The 16,057-nt window shown below is 47.1% G+C and overlaps 2 protein-coding genes across 2 annotated transcripts; both read left to right on the top strand.

The window, feature by feature from the left end:
- The first annotated feature begins 943 nt into the window (after positions 1–943).
- On the top strand, positions 944–3,558 carry LOC100682461 (uncharacterized). Its single transcript, XM_044558110.1, has 4 exons — positions 944–1,340; positions 2,477–2,560; positions 2,798–2,951; positions 3,113–3,558. The coding sequence occupies exons 1-4, from the start codon at positions 992–994 to the stop codon at positions 3,327–3,329; spliced, it is 804 nt and encodes a 267-aa protein (XP_044414045.1). The 5' UTR covers positions 944–991; the 3' UTR covers positions 3,330–3,558.
- An 808-nt stretch (positions 3,559–4,366) lies between these two features.
- On the top strand, positions 4,367–5,371 carry LOC123138188 (PLAT domain-containing protein 3). Its single transcript, XM_044558112.1, has 2 exons — positions 4,367–4,542; positions 4,640–5,371. Exons 1-2 carry the CDS (start codon positions 4,450–4,452, stop codon positions 5,099–5,101), a joined length of 555 nt encoding a protein of 184 aa, XP_044414047.1. The 5' UTR covers positions 4,367–4,449; the 3' UTR covers positions 5,102–5,371.
- Positions 5,372–16,057: the final 10,686 nt, after the last annotated feature.

The raw sequence follows: 16,057 nt of genomic DNA, 5'->3' as shown, positions 1-16,057 counted from the left end.
GTACGACTACATCAACCGCGTTGTGCTAACGCTTCCGCTTTCAGTCTACGAGGGTACGTGGACAACACTCTCCCCTCTCGTTGCTATGCATCACCATGATCTTGCGTGTGCGTAGGAAATTTTTGAAATTACTACGTTCCTCAACACTTTCCTTCCATCTTTCTAATTTTCTTTTCTATTTTTCATTTTTGCAAACATATCTCAAATTCTTGAACATTTTTCGAGGTCCTTAACATTTCTTAAAATCATAAACATTTCTCAACTTCATGAACACTTTTTGGAAAATCATGAACAATTTTCATATTTGTGAATAGTTTCTGAAATTATGAACATTTTATGACACTCGTGAACATCGTTTTGAATTGGTGAATTTTGATCGGCGAACATATTTTTTAAAATTCATGAACATTTTTTTGTTTTTACAAACAATTTTTGAATCATTGCAGTTTTTTGAAATTTTGGAACAATTTTTGAAATTCTTGTATGCTTTTTGAATTTGTTTTGAACTTTTTAAATTCACAAACATTTTTATAAATCCACTAAAGTTTTTGAAAATGACAACATTTGTTCAAAATCATGTACATTTTTTGATTTCCTGAATATATTTTTTTAAATGTGAAAAATATTTTGAATCTACGGACATTTTTTCGAAATTACAATCATTTTATGGTTTTCTGAATATTTTACAAAATTGTAAGCATTTTTTGACATTTTATGATTTATGGAACATTTTCCTGTTTTATTTTTTTTAATAAAGAGCATTTTTGTAATCCCGAATTATTTGTAAAAATAAAGAACGAAAATAGTAGAAAAAAAAGGAAAAGAGAAAAACGAAATGTACAAAACAGGGGACGGCCCGCCCCGCCCGCACATGGGCTGGCCCAAAAATGCGTGCAGAGGGACCTCGCCGACCCTTCCGCCGCGCCGTAGAGAGTTTTGCCAGATTTGCGGCCGCTCGAGCCAGGAAAGCCCAAGAACAACGGACACGGAGATGAGCTTAGCGCTTCTAGGGGGCTACTCCTCCGCCGAGGACGACGACCCCGCCGCCGGCGCCGGCGTCGAGCTGAGCGACTCCGGCGACTCATCAGCCGAAGAGGCCGGATCTGACGGAGACGAGAAGTCCGCTCCATCGAAGCCGGCTGCGAAGCCCCGCCCCCGCGTAAACCCTAGCCCCGGAGATGGGGACTCCTCGCTGCCCTCGGCGCTAGATGTCTTCGCCGAGATCTCCGGGCCCCCGGCTTTCCTCAACCGCAGAGTGGCCCAGCCCGAGGAGGTCGGGGAGGCGCTCGGCGTGCTCGATCGTCGCTCCAACTCCAAGAGGAGAAAGCCGCCACCTCCCGGTGAGACGTTTAAACTACTGCTAATTTTCCAGCAGATTATCGTGCTTTGATATTCGTGCTGGTTCAGAACTGGCTGTGTTTTGACACTTACAGTGAGGATTTAGTGGTAGAACCATAATTCTATAGTTCAAATGTGGCACAGTCAGCGTATTATATGAGGAGGTTTTGTTGTTGATGCTGTAGTGTCAACTTTCTTAGTGGTCTCTGGTTGCGGAATTGCATTGCTATAGGGGCATAGGGTTAGTGTTTCAATTGCGTGGCCAGACTGTTATTTGCAAGAGCCTGGAGTTGGTCGATTTGATTCTAGCCTGACTTACAATGCACTGGTTCGTGTTGTACATGAAAATTAGTTTATCTGTAGTCGTCTTGGTGTGCTTATGGTGCCCAGTAGTTTAGAATGGCATGTCCGGTCTATTGTCTGTGATAAGTGAGTGAAATCGGGAGAACTGGTGTTGTTTTCTGTTGTTATTTTACATGTCCTAATGATTAATTGATATACACAAGTATCATGAAGCCAAGATGATGGCATGGCCAGCATATTTAGGATAGAAAAGAGAGATGGAACCCAGTTATACAAATGAAGACAGATGTTTTTTAGTTTAGTTCTGCATTCAACATATTAGCCTTCTGTTAGTTTGATGTACACAATGAGGGTTGTGATTACATTATTGTGATATGCTACTTGTGCACTATGTATGTGCTGGTGCTAGAAATTGCGTAATTGAATTGGCAATTTGGCATTCATTTCCCAGGTTGCAAGATAAGGCGAGAAATATGTAAATGTGTTTTGTGCTGTGACTATTATCCTGTTCTTCTTCTGTGTGTTTGTTAGAAGACTTAGAAGGACTATATATCTGGGTATCTAGCTTACTTCTTGCAGGAGGAAATAGGTCAACAAAAACCTGCCATCCTCTGCTTGAGTACATCAAATGGATATAATTGGCCATTTTGAATTGAATCTGTATTTTGATACATAATTTTATAGCTCGTTAATATGTTTGAAAATGAGATGCCTAGTAAAGCAGATCTTATCATCTGTGCTGGCTTCTGATAATATCCCTAGTTTCACTGATGGCAATTATTATATTTCAAATCCAAGTTGGCTCCTGGCTAATCTTACTAAAAACTATGTTCAGGTGCGGTTGTGGCGGCGAAGCCACAGTTGGTTGCCATCCGTGAACGAGTTAGCAGTGACGTGAAGAATGGTGCCAACCCTCCAGGTTCTGTTGGATGTTCATTGAATGGATATAACTTTCCCTTTTTAAATAGGACCTGCAAAATTACTTATCTGCGGAATACCTTGTTAATATGCTTGAGCATGCGATAGATAGTAAAGCAGATATTATCATATGTGCTAACATGTGATAAAAGTCTTAGTTCTGCACTTATGCTCATGCTAATTATTCTACTTCAAATTCATTATCTCTTGGCTAATCTGACTACAAAACTGTCTCCAGTTGCGGTTGTGTCGGCGAAACCACAGTTGGTTGCTGGTCACGAACGAGTTAGCAGTGACATGAAGAATGGTGCCAGCCCTCCAGGTTCTGTTGAAGGAAAGAGGAAAATAGGCGCTGCAAATCCTGGTCCGGAAGATGCTGCCGAGCTTCTAAGGTAACAGACGGCCACTTTGTTTCATGAATACAACTACGAAATAACTAAACAAAAGCATACCGAGCACACATATGGCTGAATTGTTTATACAATCTGTTGTCATTCCTGGTATATGCCTTATACAGGACTCCTCACTGTGTTTTTTTCTCTTCAATTTGTAGAATGTGCCTCCAGTGTGGTATACCAAAAACCTATTCACATGCGCAAGGAATGGTATGCCCTGTTTGCAACGACAGACCGGTGCAGGCTAAAGAGCCAGAGAAGAAGAAGGGTTCTGCTGTGAAAGACAAGGAGAAAGTGAAGAGGATGAGAGGGCAATCGTCACATGCATCATGGAAGAGCGAAACTGAGATGGCCCTGCGCCAACAATTCGACTGATTGGTGTCACCAGGACTGCTGGTGCACCCAATCTGTAAACTGTACACTAGGTAGAATACAATCTCTTCGCCTGAGTAAGCTTGCACCACTGCGTCACGGTTGGTTCAAGATTTGTTTCTTGTATTTGCAGTTCTCTGCGACACTCGGATTGGTCTGATAAGCTGTGTTCGTTAAAATGTTTCCAGTGACTCGGGGCCTCTTTTGCTTCATGAGGCTTTTCCTGTATCTACCCGTAACTGAACCGTGCCCTGTGTGAAATTTTGGCAGAATTCCAATGAAACTTGCGAACAATAGAAGCCCTGAATACTAAACTGGTTGTGCTTCATGCTATAATTAGGGGACATGGAAATCTTAGATAATAGTCCCAAATTCCCATTGGATTCTTGCTAATCATAGAAGCCTGCAGTGTTGAGCCAATTATGCATTTGATCAAGGGGAGGGATAGGCTGTTTTAGCAAATCTGGAGATGTTAAAGTGTGTGGTGGGTCTAGTAATGTGGCGGCATGTGGCATAACATGGCCAACATGAGAGCAACCCACGGAGAAGAACAGATCCAGCCCTGCCGCGATGGTGATCGTATTATTAGTACCCTGTGCCGTTTACCAGGGCATTGTCTTCTGGGATTCCCTTGGGACACGTTCATGGTTTCCATGTTTAAGATGTGTCCATCATATTTGTTATAGCTGGCTTAAAATTCCACAATGCATACACCATCTTTAGCTTAAGACCTTCTACCATATGTTTGTGATCGGATCTTAAGGCTATTTCGATCATTTTCTTTCGAATTCAGTAGTTCGTATCGTATGAAAACAGTAAGGAGATACTTGGAACGAGCAACAGCGGAGGGAGCGGGGCGGGTGGCACGGCCCTGTCTGTCTGTCTGTCGGCCATGATGCGTCCATTGAATAATGCAGGATTAGTTCAGACGAGCAGGGACAAAACTGCACAGACTTTTTAAAGCTTTCCGGATCGGATCGACGCCACGGTGGCACGATGACAGCCAAGGCCCAACGCGGCCTCATCACCCACTTCCATTTTATACCATCCACTCCCCCCCCCCCCCCCCAGCAATCTCCGCATCTTAAGACACCAAGCTCGATCGCACTCCGATCCGTCAGCCATGGCTCGGCTCGCCGCCCTCCTCCTCGCCTTCGCCGTCGCCGTCTCCGCCACCGCGCTGGCCCATGGCCGCGACCTCCCGACTCAGATCAAGGTGACTCACCACCCTCCCTCTCCTATCCTCATGACATGATTGCTACGCTGCTCGTGTACTCATCGCGTTTACCTTGCCGGCTTCGATCCGTTCGCAGCTGACCAAGGGCGGCGCCGTGGTGGGCGGCGACAGCCAGGAGTGCGTGTACACGGTGTATGTGCGGACGGGGGCGATCTGGAAGGCCGGGACGGACGCCAACATCACGCTGGAGCTCTACACCGCGGGCAACGCCGACGGCGTGGCTATCTCGGACCTGCCGTCGTGGGGCGGGCTCATGTGGCAGGGCCACTCCTATTTCGAGCGCGGCAACCTCGACATCTTCAGCGGGCGCGGGCCGTGCATGGCCAGCGCGCCCTGCCGCATGAGGGTGTCCTCCGACGGCACCGGCGCGCACCACGGCTGGTACTGCAACTACGTGGAGGTCACCGTCACCGGCCCGCACCGCGGCTGCGCCCAGCAGCTCTTCACCGTCGAGCAGTGGCTCGCCACCGACGCCGCGCCCTACAAGCTGGAGGCCGTCGTCGACCGCTGCCCAGCCGATGGCGCCGCCGATGCGTAAGATCGAGTACGCCGGCCTCCTCGTGTGTTGTGGTTGGTGGCGGGTGGTGGTAGCAATAAGTTGCGGGGCCGTGCGTGTCGGCCCCGTGATCCGCGTGCACCGCGCCGCGGCACGGAGATTGTACTGCTACTAGATGAGTTCGTGCTGCTGGTGGCGAAATAATCGATCGGGACCTGATTTGTACTGTGTGCCATGAGTGAGAGTTGTGATTAGTTGCGGTGGCTGTTTTGTACGTTGATGATGTCGATATGGAATCTCCATTTGTGTGGATCTTTGTCCATGTTTTCATGCAGTGCATGTCTTGTCTCTGCTGGCCGGTGCGTGAATGTAGATTCAGTTCCAAGCTCTAGCCACCGGTAGAACGGCATCCGTGGTGCAGCGGTGTAGCCGAGTCGTGGTGTCGTGTCCGGCTCCCGCGCGCGGACGCGACGCGGGGATAGTAGCTCGAGCTAGATCTCAGTGCACCCTCCACACAACGTGTGTGCCACGGTGGTTGATGATTTCTCAAGGCTGTCACGTGCGCGACTCATCATCAGAATTAAAACGTTAGAGTAGAATCAGCACACAGCGAGAAGTTTATAAACAGCTGGTGATTATAATTTAGATGAAATATTTCTGGGTATCTGCCGACTAATGCCCACACAACCTGTTTTTGTTCACTGTTTTCAAAAAATGTTCATCAAATTAAAAAAATTGTTCACTGAATAAAAAATTGTTCATCTTTTTTTTAAAAATGTCCTGGAATACAAATTTTGTTCATCAAATTCAATTTTTGTTCAACAACAACAACAAAGTCTTTAGTCCCAAACAAATTGGGGTAGGCTAGAGGTGAAACCCATAAGATCTCGCGACCAACTCATGGCTCTGGCACATGGATAGCAAGCTTCCACGCATCCCTGTCCATAGCTAGTTCTTTGGTGATACTCCAATCCTTCAGGTCTCTCTTAACGGACTCCTTCCATGTCAAATTCGGTCTACCCCGCCCTCTCTTGGCATTCTCCGCACGCTTTAGCCGTCCGCTATGCACTGGAGCTTCTGGAGGTCTGCGTTGAATATGCCCAAACCATCTCAGACGATGTTGGACAACCTTCTCTTCAATTGGTGCTACCCCAACTCTATCTCGTATATCATTATTTCGGACTCGATCCTTTCTCGTGTGGCCACACATCCATCTCAACATACGCATCTCCGCCACACCTAACTGTTGAACATGTCGCCTTTTAGCCGGCCAACACTCAGCGCCATACAACATTGTAGGTCGAACCGCCGTCCTGTAGAATTTGCCTTTTACCTTTTGTGGCACTCTTTTGTCACAGAGAATGCCAGAAGCTTGGCGACACTTCATCCATCCGGCTTTGATTCGATGGTTCACATCTTCATCAATACCCCCATCCTCCTGAAGCATTGATCCTAAATATCGAAAGGTGTGCTTCCGAGGTACCACCTGCCCATCAAGGCTAACTTCCTCCTCCTCCTCACACCTAGTAGTACTGAAACCGCACACCATATACTCGGTTTTAGTTCTACTAAGTCTAAACCCTTTCGATTCCAAGGTTGTCTCCATAACTCTAACTTCCTATTTACCCCCGTCCGACTATCGTCAAGTAGCACCACATCATCCGCAAAGAGCATACACCATGGGATATCTCCTTGTATATCCATTGTGACCTCATACATCACCAAGGCAAAAAGATAAGGGCTCAAAGCTGACCCCTGGTGCAGTCCTATCTTAATCGGGAAGTCATCAGTCTTGACATCACTTGTTCGAACACTTGTCACAACATTATCGTACATGTCCTTGATGAGGGTAATGTACTTTGCTGGTACTTTATGTTTCTCCAAGGCCCACCACATGACATTCCGCGACATCTTATCATAGGCCTTCTCCAAGTCAATGAACACCATATGCAAGTCCTTCTTTTGCTCCCTGTATCTCTCCAATAATTTGTCGTACCAAGAAAATGGCTTGCATGGTCGACCTCCCAGGCATGAAACCAAACTGATTTTTGGTCACGCTTGTCATTCTTCTTAAGAGGTGCTCAATGACTCTCCCCCATAGCTTCATTGTATGGCTCATCAGCTCAACTCCACGGTAAATAGTACAACTCTGAACATCCCCCTTGTTCTTGAAGATTGGTACTAATATACTTAGTCTCCTTTCTTCTGGCATCTTGTTTGCCCAAAAAATGAGGTTGAAAAGCTTGGTTAGTCATACTATCACTATGTCCCCGAGGCTTTCCACACCTCAATGGGGATACAATCAGGGCCCATTGCCTTGCCTCCTTTCATCCTTTTTAGCGCCTCCTTGACCTCGGACTCCTGGATTTGCCGCACAAAGCGCATGCTGGTCTCATCAAAGGAATCGTCCAGTTCAATGGTAGAACTCTCATTCTCCCCATTGAACAACTTGTCGAAGTACTCCCGCCATCTATGCTTAATCTTCTCGTCCTTCACCAAGAGTTGGTCTGCTCCGTCCTTGATGCATTTGACTTGGCCAATATCCCTCGTCTTCCTCTCTCGGATCTTGGCCATCTTATAGATCTCCCTTTCGCCTTCCTTCATGCCTAACCGTTGGTAGAGCTCCTCATATGCTCGGCCCCTTGCTTCACTGACATCTCGCCTTGCGGCCTTCTTCGCCATCTTGTAATTCTCTATGTTGTCTGCACTCCTATCCAGGTATAGGCGTTTCAAGCAATCTTTCTTCTCTTTAATCGCCTTCTGGACATCATCATTCCACCACCAGGTATCCTTATCTCCGCTTCTCCTTCCCTTGGACACTCCAAACTCCTCTGAGGCCACCTTACGAATGCAAGTTGCCATCTTCATCCACACATTGTTCGCATCGCCTCCTTCCTCCCAAGGGCCCTCCTTAACGCACCTCTCCTGAACGCCTAAGCTACCTCCCCCTTGAGCTTCCACCACTTCATTCTAGTGACTCTGGCACGCTTATCCCGCTGGACACGAATCCGAAAGTGGAAGTCATCAACCACCAGCTTATGCTAGGGTAGAACACTCTCTCCAGGTATCACCTTATTGTCTAGGCACGCACGCCCATCTTCTCTTCTCGAGTGGATGAAATCGATATGGCTAGAGTGTTGGCCACTACTAAAAGTCACCAGATGTGATTCTCTCTTTCTAAAGAGGGTGTTAGCTACAATCATGTCGTAGGCTAGAGCAAAGCTTAAGACATCTTCTACTTCTTGATTCCTGATGCCATAGCCAAAGCCCCCATGCGCCCCTTCAAAACCCATGTTAGATGTACCCACGTGGCCATTGAGGTCTCCTCCTATGAAGAGCTTCTCACCAACCGGTACACTCCTAACCATGTCTTCTAGGCCTTCCTAGAACTCTCTCTTGGTGTTCTTATTGTGGCCTACTTGTGGGGCATACGCGCTGATAACATTGAGAACTAAGTCCCCAACTACCAGCTTGACCAGGATAATCCGGTCCCCACGTCTCTTGACGTCTATCACTCCATACTTGAGGCTCTTGTTGATCAATATACCTACGCCATTTCTATTAGCAGCCGTCCCCGTGTACCATAGCTTGAAGCTGGTATCCTCCACCTCCTTCGCCTTCTGTCCCCTCCATTTGGTTTGTTGGAAGCAAAGGATATCAACACCTCTCCTCACTGCTGCATCCACAAGCTCTCGAAGCTTCCCTGTTAGAGACTCTACGTTCTAGCTACCTAAGTGAATCCTCCTAGGCTCGGCTACCTTCCTTACCCTTTGCACTCGTCGAGTCAAATGCGAAGACCCTTGCTCATTTTCCACTACATCCGGGCGCCGATGTAGCGCACCACTAAGGATGCGACGACCGGATCCTCGCTCACTTGCCACCATATCCAGATCAAGATACGGCGCGCCACCAGGGGGTGACGGCCCGACCCTTGCCAAACATTTGCCACCACACCCGGGTTCCGATGTGGCGCGTCGCTGAGAAGGTCACGCCCCAATGAAAATCTTTTGGGTTTCATCTCCATAGAGTGGCTGAGTTTTTATGCTGGCTCGCCAAGCCTATCACAACCCTCCTCCTTTGCCCGGGCTTGGGACCGGCTATATTGAGACACCATAGGCGTAGTTAAATTCAACATTTGTTCATTGAATAAAAAATGTGTTCAGCATTTTTCAAAAAGTGTTCATCAAATTCAAAATTTGTTCATTGAATAAAAAATTGTTCATCTTTTTCACAAAAATGTTCTGGAATACAAATTTTGTTCATCAAATTCAACATTTGTTCATTGAATAAAAAATGTGTTCATCATTTTTCTAAAAATGTTCTTGAATACAAATTATGTTCATCAAGGTCAAAAAATGCTCATCAAATTCAAAATTTGTTCATCAAATACAAAAAGTTGTTCGTCAGTATTAAAAATCCTCATAAAAATGTTCGTTAAAATTAAAAAATGTTCATCTAAATATTAAAAATTCACAGTTCTTTTAAATTTTTAGAACTTTTTTTGATGCCAAATTATTTTGACATAGAATAAAACAAAAATAGGAAAAAAGTAAAACCCAAAAACAAAAAAAATATAGGGCACGCCTCACGTGCCAAATAGAGCTCCCTTTTAACCCGGCCGCAAGTTAGTAAAACCAAACTAACCCAAACTACCTTGATTTGCTAGTTATGTATCGATTGATTCACTAGAGGGCAGGCTGACCTGAGGCCTGAAGTGTGAGCCAGCTTCTTTGCACCGTTGCCCTCGTACATGATCAACAAGTCCGGTGACACATTGGACTTGCGGTTCCGGTAGGCGGCAAAGACGACTTGGTAGAAGCTGCCGATCAGGTTGTCGCACCGCTCTGCATGGCGATAAATGCATGAGCCGCAGAGGAACAACAATAACGCCATGGCCGCGACGGCGCCGGAGGTCGTGAAGGCTACTGCCCATCACTACAAAAAAAAGACACATCCGTGATATTTTGGGCCGAATGAATTTTTTTTCTGTCATACTTATGACACTTCTATGACGGTAATTATGACAAAACCCGGTATCATCATAGATGTGGTGAGCTCCTACTTCTATGATAAAAAATCATGACAGAAAATGGGCTTTTGTCCTGGGCGGGCCGGAGACGCACCTGCATGACATTCTTTGGGCCGTCCATGACAGAAAAAATCATGGTAAAAGCGAGGGCGAGGAAAATTTCGGGGAGTTCCTGATTACGGTGGGTGGTCGGGGCCGGGCGATGCACGAAGGGATTGCGCGTTTCTCTCGTACACGTACGTGTGTGGGTGCGAGACGTTCGGCTCTAACTGAACCCAAGCGAGGCGTACACCTACTGAACCCTAGCGATTGCACTAGATACGTTACTGACCCCCGATCGGTCCCTTGTTGTTAACGGAACCCGATCGAGCGATTCCTTCGCTACTGCTGCTAACTGAAGCCGATCGAACCTGCTGCCTCCTTCCCTTGATGAACAGTGAGCATTGTTGGGGGGGTTTGGATGAATAGTTCCCGATGGAGGGTTGGATGAACAGGACCCCATGGTAGTAGAGGCCATTGCCGCTGGATGAACAGGACCCCGATCGATTGAGCCGGTTGGGGGTGGATGAACAGGACCCTGTGGAGGGCTGGATGAACAGGACGACCCCGTGGAGGGTTGGTTGAACAGTAGCCGGTGGAGGGCTGGATGAACAGTAGCCAATGGAGGGGTGGTTGAATAGGACCCCGTGAAGAGGGGTGGTTGAACAGTAGCCGATGGAGGAGCGGTGGAGGCTGGATGAACAGGAGACCGTGGATGAACAGTCGCAGGTGGAGGCTAGAGGAGGTCGACGGTGGATGAACACTAGCCCGTGGAGGTTGGAGGAGGTCGACGGTGGAGATGAACAGTAGCCCGTGGATGCCCGTTTTGCGGTACGCCACACCCCTCCCGATGAATAGGACCCTCATTTCGACCGTAGCACTCCAAACAAGCCCGTTTCCTCCATTTTGCGGTACGCCACACCCTTCCCGATCAACAGGACCCTGTTTCGACTGTAGGCACTCGAACACAAGTCTGTTTCCTCCGTTTTGGAGTACGCCAGACCCCTCCCGATGAACAGCATCCCGTTTTGACCCTTGGCGGTCAAACACAAGGCCGTTTCCTCCGTTCTACGGTATGCCAGGCCTCGTTTCAATCGTCTGTTCTATCCAAGCCGGTTGCCTCCCAATGAACATGACGATGCAGTTTCTCCGTTTCGACCCAGTCGGTTGGCTGCCCATGAACAGGACACCGTCGCTGCCTCTCCATGTACACAAGCCCTGGCCGTACGTATGCGCAAGTAGGCATTTAAGACCCTGCCCGTAAGTACGTACGTGGTTGTATTTACTTTCTTGTACCCTGGATATACATACGTGTACATGCTACGTGCGCGCCTCTACTACGACATGTGCCCTTCCTTACTCGGCCACGGTTCATCGCTGTAGCCTACAGATAGACCCATCGACCAGTATGTACATACACGTTCGCGACCAGAATGACAACGCTACATACGCTTCTACTAGGTGGGTCCCGACTATCAGGCACTTCCTTGCGTGCGAAGATGTACCTGGTGGGTCCCAGCAGTTAGGGGGAACGTTTTTTTTGTGAAATATGGTGGCCCGTTCGGTGGGTCCCTGCTATCAGGTGGAGGAATCATTATTTTGCGCGTAATAAAGAGGCACTTCCTTGCTGCGGTCGTGGACCCAACTGTTAGCCTCTTCACGTATAGTACTCTTCCGATGGAAGTCGTTCCTTGATCACATTGACCACTCCGCGCCGAGAGCACCAAGGCGGTGGATGACGGCAAGGCCTAGGAAGGGGACGACACGGAGCCGGGGAAGACACGACAGTGGATGCCCACACAGAGAGGAGTACGAGGGTTGGCAGGTTCGACTGCGGTGTGAGGCTGCTGTCGCCGCAGAATAACAGGGGTTGTGGGTGAGTAGAGGAATGGCCTAGCTAGAGGTTGGAGTAGGGTGGGGCGGTCATGCGCCTAGCTAGAGCGCCCATCTTTCTTCTTCAACAATTATCGGTATACCTTGGTTTTTGTTTTGTTCACATGATTTGTGTCCTTTGTGTTTTTCTTTTTCTATAGGAACCATGCTAGTATGAGATAACCTTCAATGATATTATAGAATGCTCTTTGTGCTTCACTTAAATATTTTGAGTATGGTTTTATGGAATGCTTCATGTGCTTCACTTATATATTTTGAGCTTGGATATTGGTTAGTCTATATTAATTATAGAATGCTCCATGAACTTCACTTATATCTTTTGGAGTATGAATAATATCATCATCTAAAGTGGGCTTGGAAGAGTGTAAACTTTAGGAATTAGTGATCCCACTATTTTGGAGGGTGTTTGTAGGATCTTGAGAAGTAAGTCTAGAGGGGGGGGGTGGTTAGACTACTTGACCAATTAAAAACTATGCCTTTTCCCAATTTTAGTCTTTGGCAGATTTTAGCTATCTTAGCACAAGTCAAGCAATCTTCACACAATTCAAGCAAGCATGCAAAGAGTATATGAGCAGTGGAAAGTATAGCATGCAACTTGCAAGAATGTAAAGGGAAGGGTTTGGAGATTTCAAACGCAATTTGGAGACGAGGTGATTTTTGAGCCGTGGTTCCGATAGGTGGTGCTATCGTACATCCACGTTGATGGAGACTTCAACCCACGAAGGGTAACGGTTGCGCGAGTCCACGGAGGGCTCCACCCAAGAAGGGTCCATGAAGAAGCAACCTTGTCTATCCCACCATGGCCGTCGCCCAAGAAGGACTTGCCTCACTAGCGGTAGATCTTCACGAAGTAGGCGATCTCCTTACCCTTACAAACTCCTTGGTTCAACTCCACAATCTTGTCGAAGGCTCCCAAGTGACACCTAGCCAATCTAGGAGACACCACTCTCCAAGAAGTAACAAATGGTGTGTTGATGATGAACTCCTTGATCTTGTGCTTCAAATGATAGTCTCCCCAACACTCAACTCTCTCTCACAGGATTTGGATCTGGTGGAAAGAAGAATTGAGTGGAAAGCAACTTGGGGAAGGCTAGAGATCAAGATTTATATGGTAGGAATGGAATATCTTGGCCTCAACACATGAGTAGGTGGTTCTCTCTCAAAAATGGTAAGTTGGAAGTGTAGGTTTGTTCTGATGGCTCTCTCCACGAATGAAGAGGAGGTGGAGGGGTATATATAGCCTCCACACAAAATCTAACCGTTACACACAATTTATCAATCTCGGCGGGACCGAATCAACAAACTCGGTCAAACCGATTTAGTAAACAATGTGACCGTTAGGGTTTTCGGTGGGACCAACATGCAACTCGGTAGGACCGATATGGTTAGGGTTAGGGCATAACGTAATCTTGGTGAGACCGATTACACAAACTCGATGAGACCGATTTTGGCAATAAGCTAACCAGAGAGTTGGTCAGGCAAACTCAGTGGGACCGATTACACAGACTCGGTGGGACCGATTTTGGTAATAAGTTAACCAGAGAGTTTGCATTGTAATCTCGGTAGTACTGATTGCTCAATCTCGGTAAGACTGATTTTGATAATGGACATACACAGAGAGATTACAATCCCATCTCAGTGAGACCGAGATCCCTATCGGTGAGACCGATTTGCCTAGGGTTTGTGGCAGTGGCTATGACATCTGAACTCGGTGGCGCCGGATAGAAAGAATTGGTGGGGCCGAGTTTGACTTTAGGTTTAGGTCATAAGTGGATGTGAGAAAGTAGTTGAGGGCTTTGGAGCATATCACTAAGCACTGTGGAGCAAGAAACTCATTAAGCAACACCTCATCCCCTCTTGATAGTATTGGCTTTTCCTATAGACTCAATGTGATCTTAGATCACTAAAATGTAAAATATAGAGTCTTGAGCTTGAAGCTTGAGCCAATCCTTTGTCCTTAGCATCTTGAAGGGGTTCCACATCCTTTAGTCCATGCCACTCCATTGTTGAACTTGTCTGAAACATACTAGATAAAAGTGTTAGTCCAACAAGAGATATGTTGACATTAATTACCAAAACCACCCAGGGAGCACTTGTGCTTTCAATCTCCCCGTTTTTGGTAATTGATGACAACATACATCAAAGCTTTAGATAAAGATATAGAGAATAGCAAGTAAAGCTTTGGAAAGACATGTAACAAGCATAGGCTCCCCCTACATGTATGCAATCATGTGAATATGGAATGTAGAAGCATGTGAATGCATGAACATGTCAGAGTAAGCAAAGTGTTACATGTATCTTGGCCATATGCATCAGAGCAAAAGATACCAACAGATGTGTATGTGGGAAATGTACCTTCATGCTCATAAGTCCTTCTTGCAAACAATATGTACAACAGCAAGAATTCCTCATACACATGACTGTGATGCATAAATTTACCTTGTGGTCTTGAGTTGGCTTGGGATGGAATGAACCTGCGTAAACAAGGTTAGATAATATAGATACACCTACTAGCCAGAGCAAACAGAAGAAACCAAAAGAATACCAAGACTGGGATGACATGTAGAGAGTGAGCACTAAGTACTATTGGAAATATGCCCTAGAGGCAATAATAAAATGATTACTATTATATTTCCTTGTTCATGATAATTGTCTGTTATTCATGCTATAATTGTGTTATCCGGAAATCATAATACATGTGTGAATACATAGACCACATCATGTCCCTAGTAAGCCTCTAGTTGACTAGCTCGTTGATCAATAGATAGTCATGGTTTCCTGACTATGGACATTGGATGTCATTGATAACGGGATCACATCATTAGGAGAATGATGTGATGGACAAGACCCAATCCTAAGCATAGCACAAGATTGTGTAGTTCGTTTGCTAGAGGTTTTCCAATGTCAAGTATCTTTTCCTTAGACCATGAGATCGTGTAACTCCCGGATACCGTAGGAGTGCTTTGGGTGTACCAAACGTCACAACATAACTGGGTGACTATAAAGGTATACTATGGGTATCCCCGAAAATATCTGTTGGGTTGACACGGATCGAGACTGGGATTTGTCACTCCGTATGACGGAGAGGTATCTCTGGGCCCACTTGGTAATGCATCATCATAATGAGCTCAATATGACCAAGTGGTTGGTCACAGGATCATGCATTATGGTACGAGTAAAGTGACTTGCCGGTAACGAGATTAAACGAGGTATTGGGATACCGATGATCGAATCTCGGGCAAGTAATGTACCAATTGACAAAGGAATTGTATACGGGGTTACTCGAATCCTCAAAATCGTGGTTAATTCGATGAGATCATCGTGGAACATATGGGAGCCAACATGGGTATCCAGATCCCGCTGTTGGTTATTGGCCGGAGAGCTGTCTCGGTCATGTCTGCGTGATTCCCGAACCCGTAGGGTCTTCACACTTAAGGTTCGGTTACGCTAGGGTTGTAGAGACATTAGCACGTGAAACCCAAAAGTTGTTCGGAGTCCCGGATGAGATCCCGGACGTCACGAGGAGTTCCGGAATGGTCCGAAGGTAAAGAATTATATATAGGAAGTCCAGTTTCGGCCACCGAGAAAGTTTCGGGGGTCACCGGTATTGTACCGGGACCACCGGAAGGGTCCCGGGGGTCCACCGGGTGGGACCACCTATCCCGGAGGGCCACGTGGGCTGAAAGGGGAAGGGAACCAGCCCCTGGTGGGCTGGTGCGCCCCCCTTGGGCCTCCCTGTGCCTAGGGTTGGAAACCCTAGGGGTGGGGGGCGCCCCACTTGACTTGGGGGGCAAGTCCCCCCCCTAGGCCCCCCCCCCTTGGAGATGGGATCTCTAGGGCCGGAGCACCCCCTAGGCCCCCTATTATAAAGAGGGGGGAGGGAAGCCGCACCCTAGTCCCTAGCGCCTCCCTCTCCCCCCGTACCAGCTCTCCCTCTCGCTGAGCTTGGCGAAGCCCTGCCGAGATCACCGCTGCTTCCACCACCACGCCGTCGTGCTGCTGGATCTCCATCAACCTCTCCTTCCCCCTTGCTGGAT

Source organism: Triticum aestivum, chromosome 6B, assembly GCF_018294505.1.
Source record: "Triticum aestivum cultivar Chinese Spring chromosome 6B, IWGSC CS RefSeq v2.1, whole genome shotgun sequence".
NCBI lineage: Eukaryota > Viridiplantae > Streptophyta > Magnoliopsida > Poales > Poaceae > Triticum > Triticum aestivum.
This window is presented reverse-complemented; position numbering and strand designations above follow the sequence as displayed.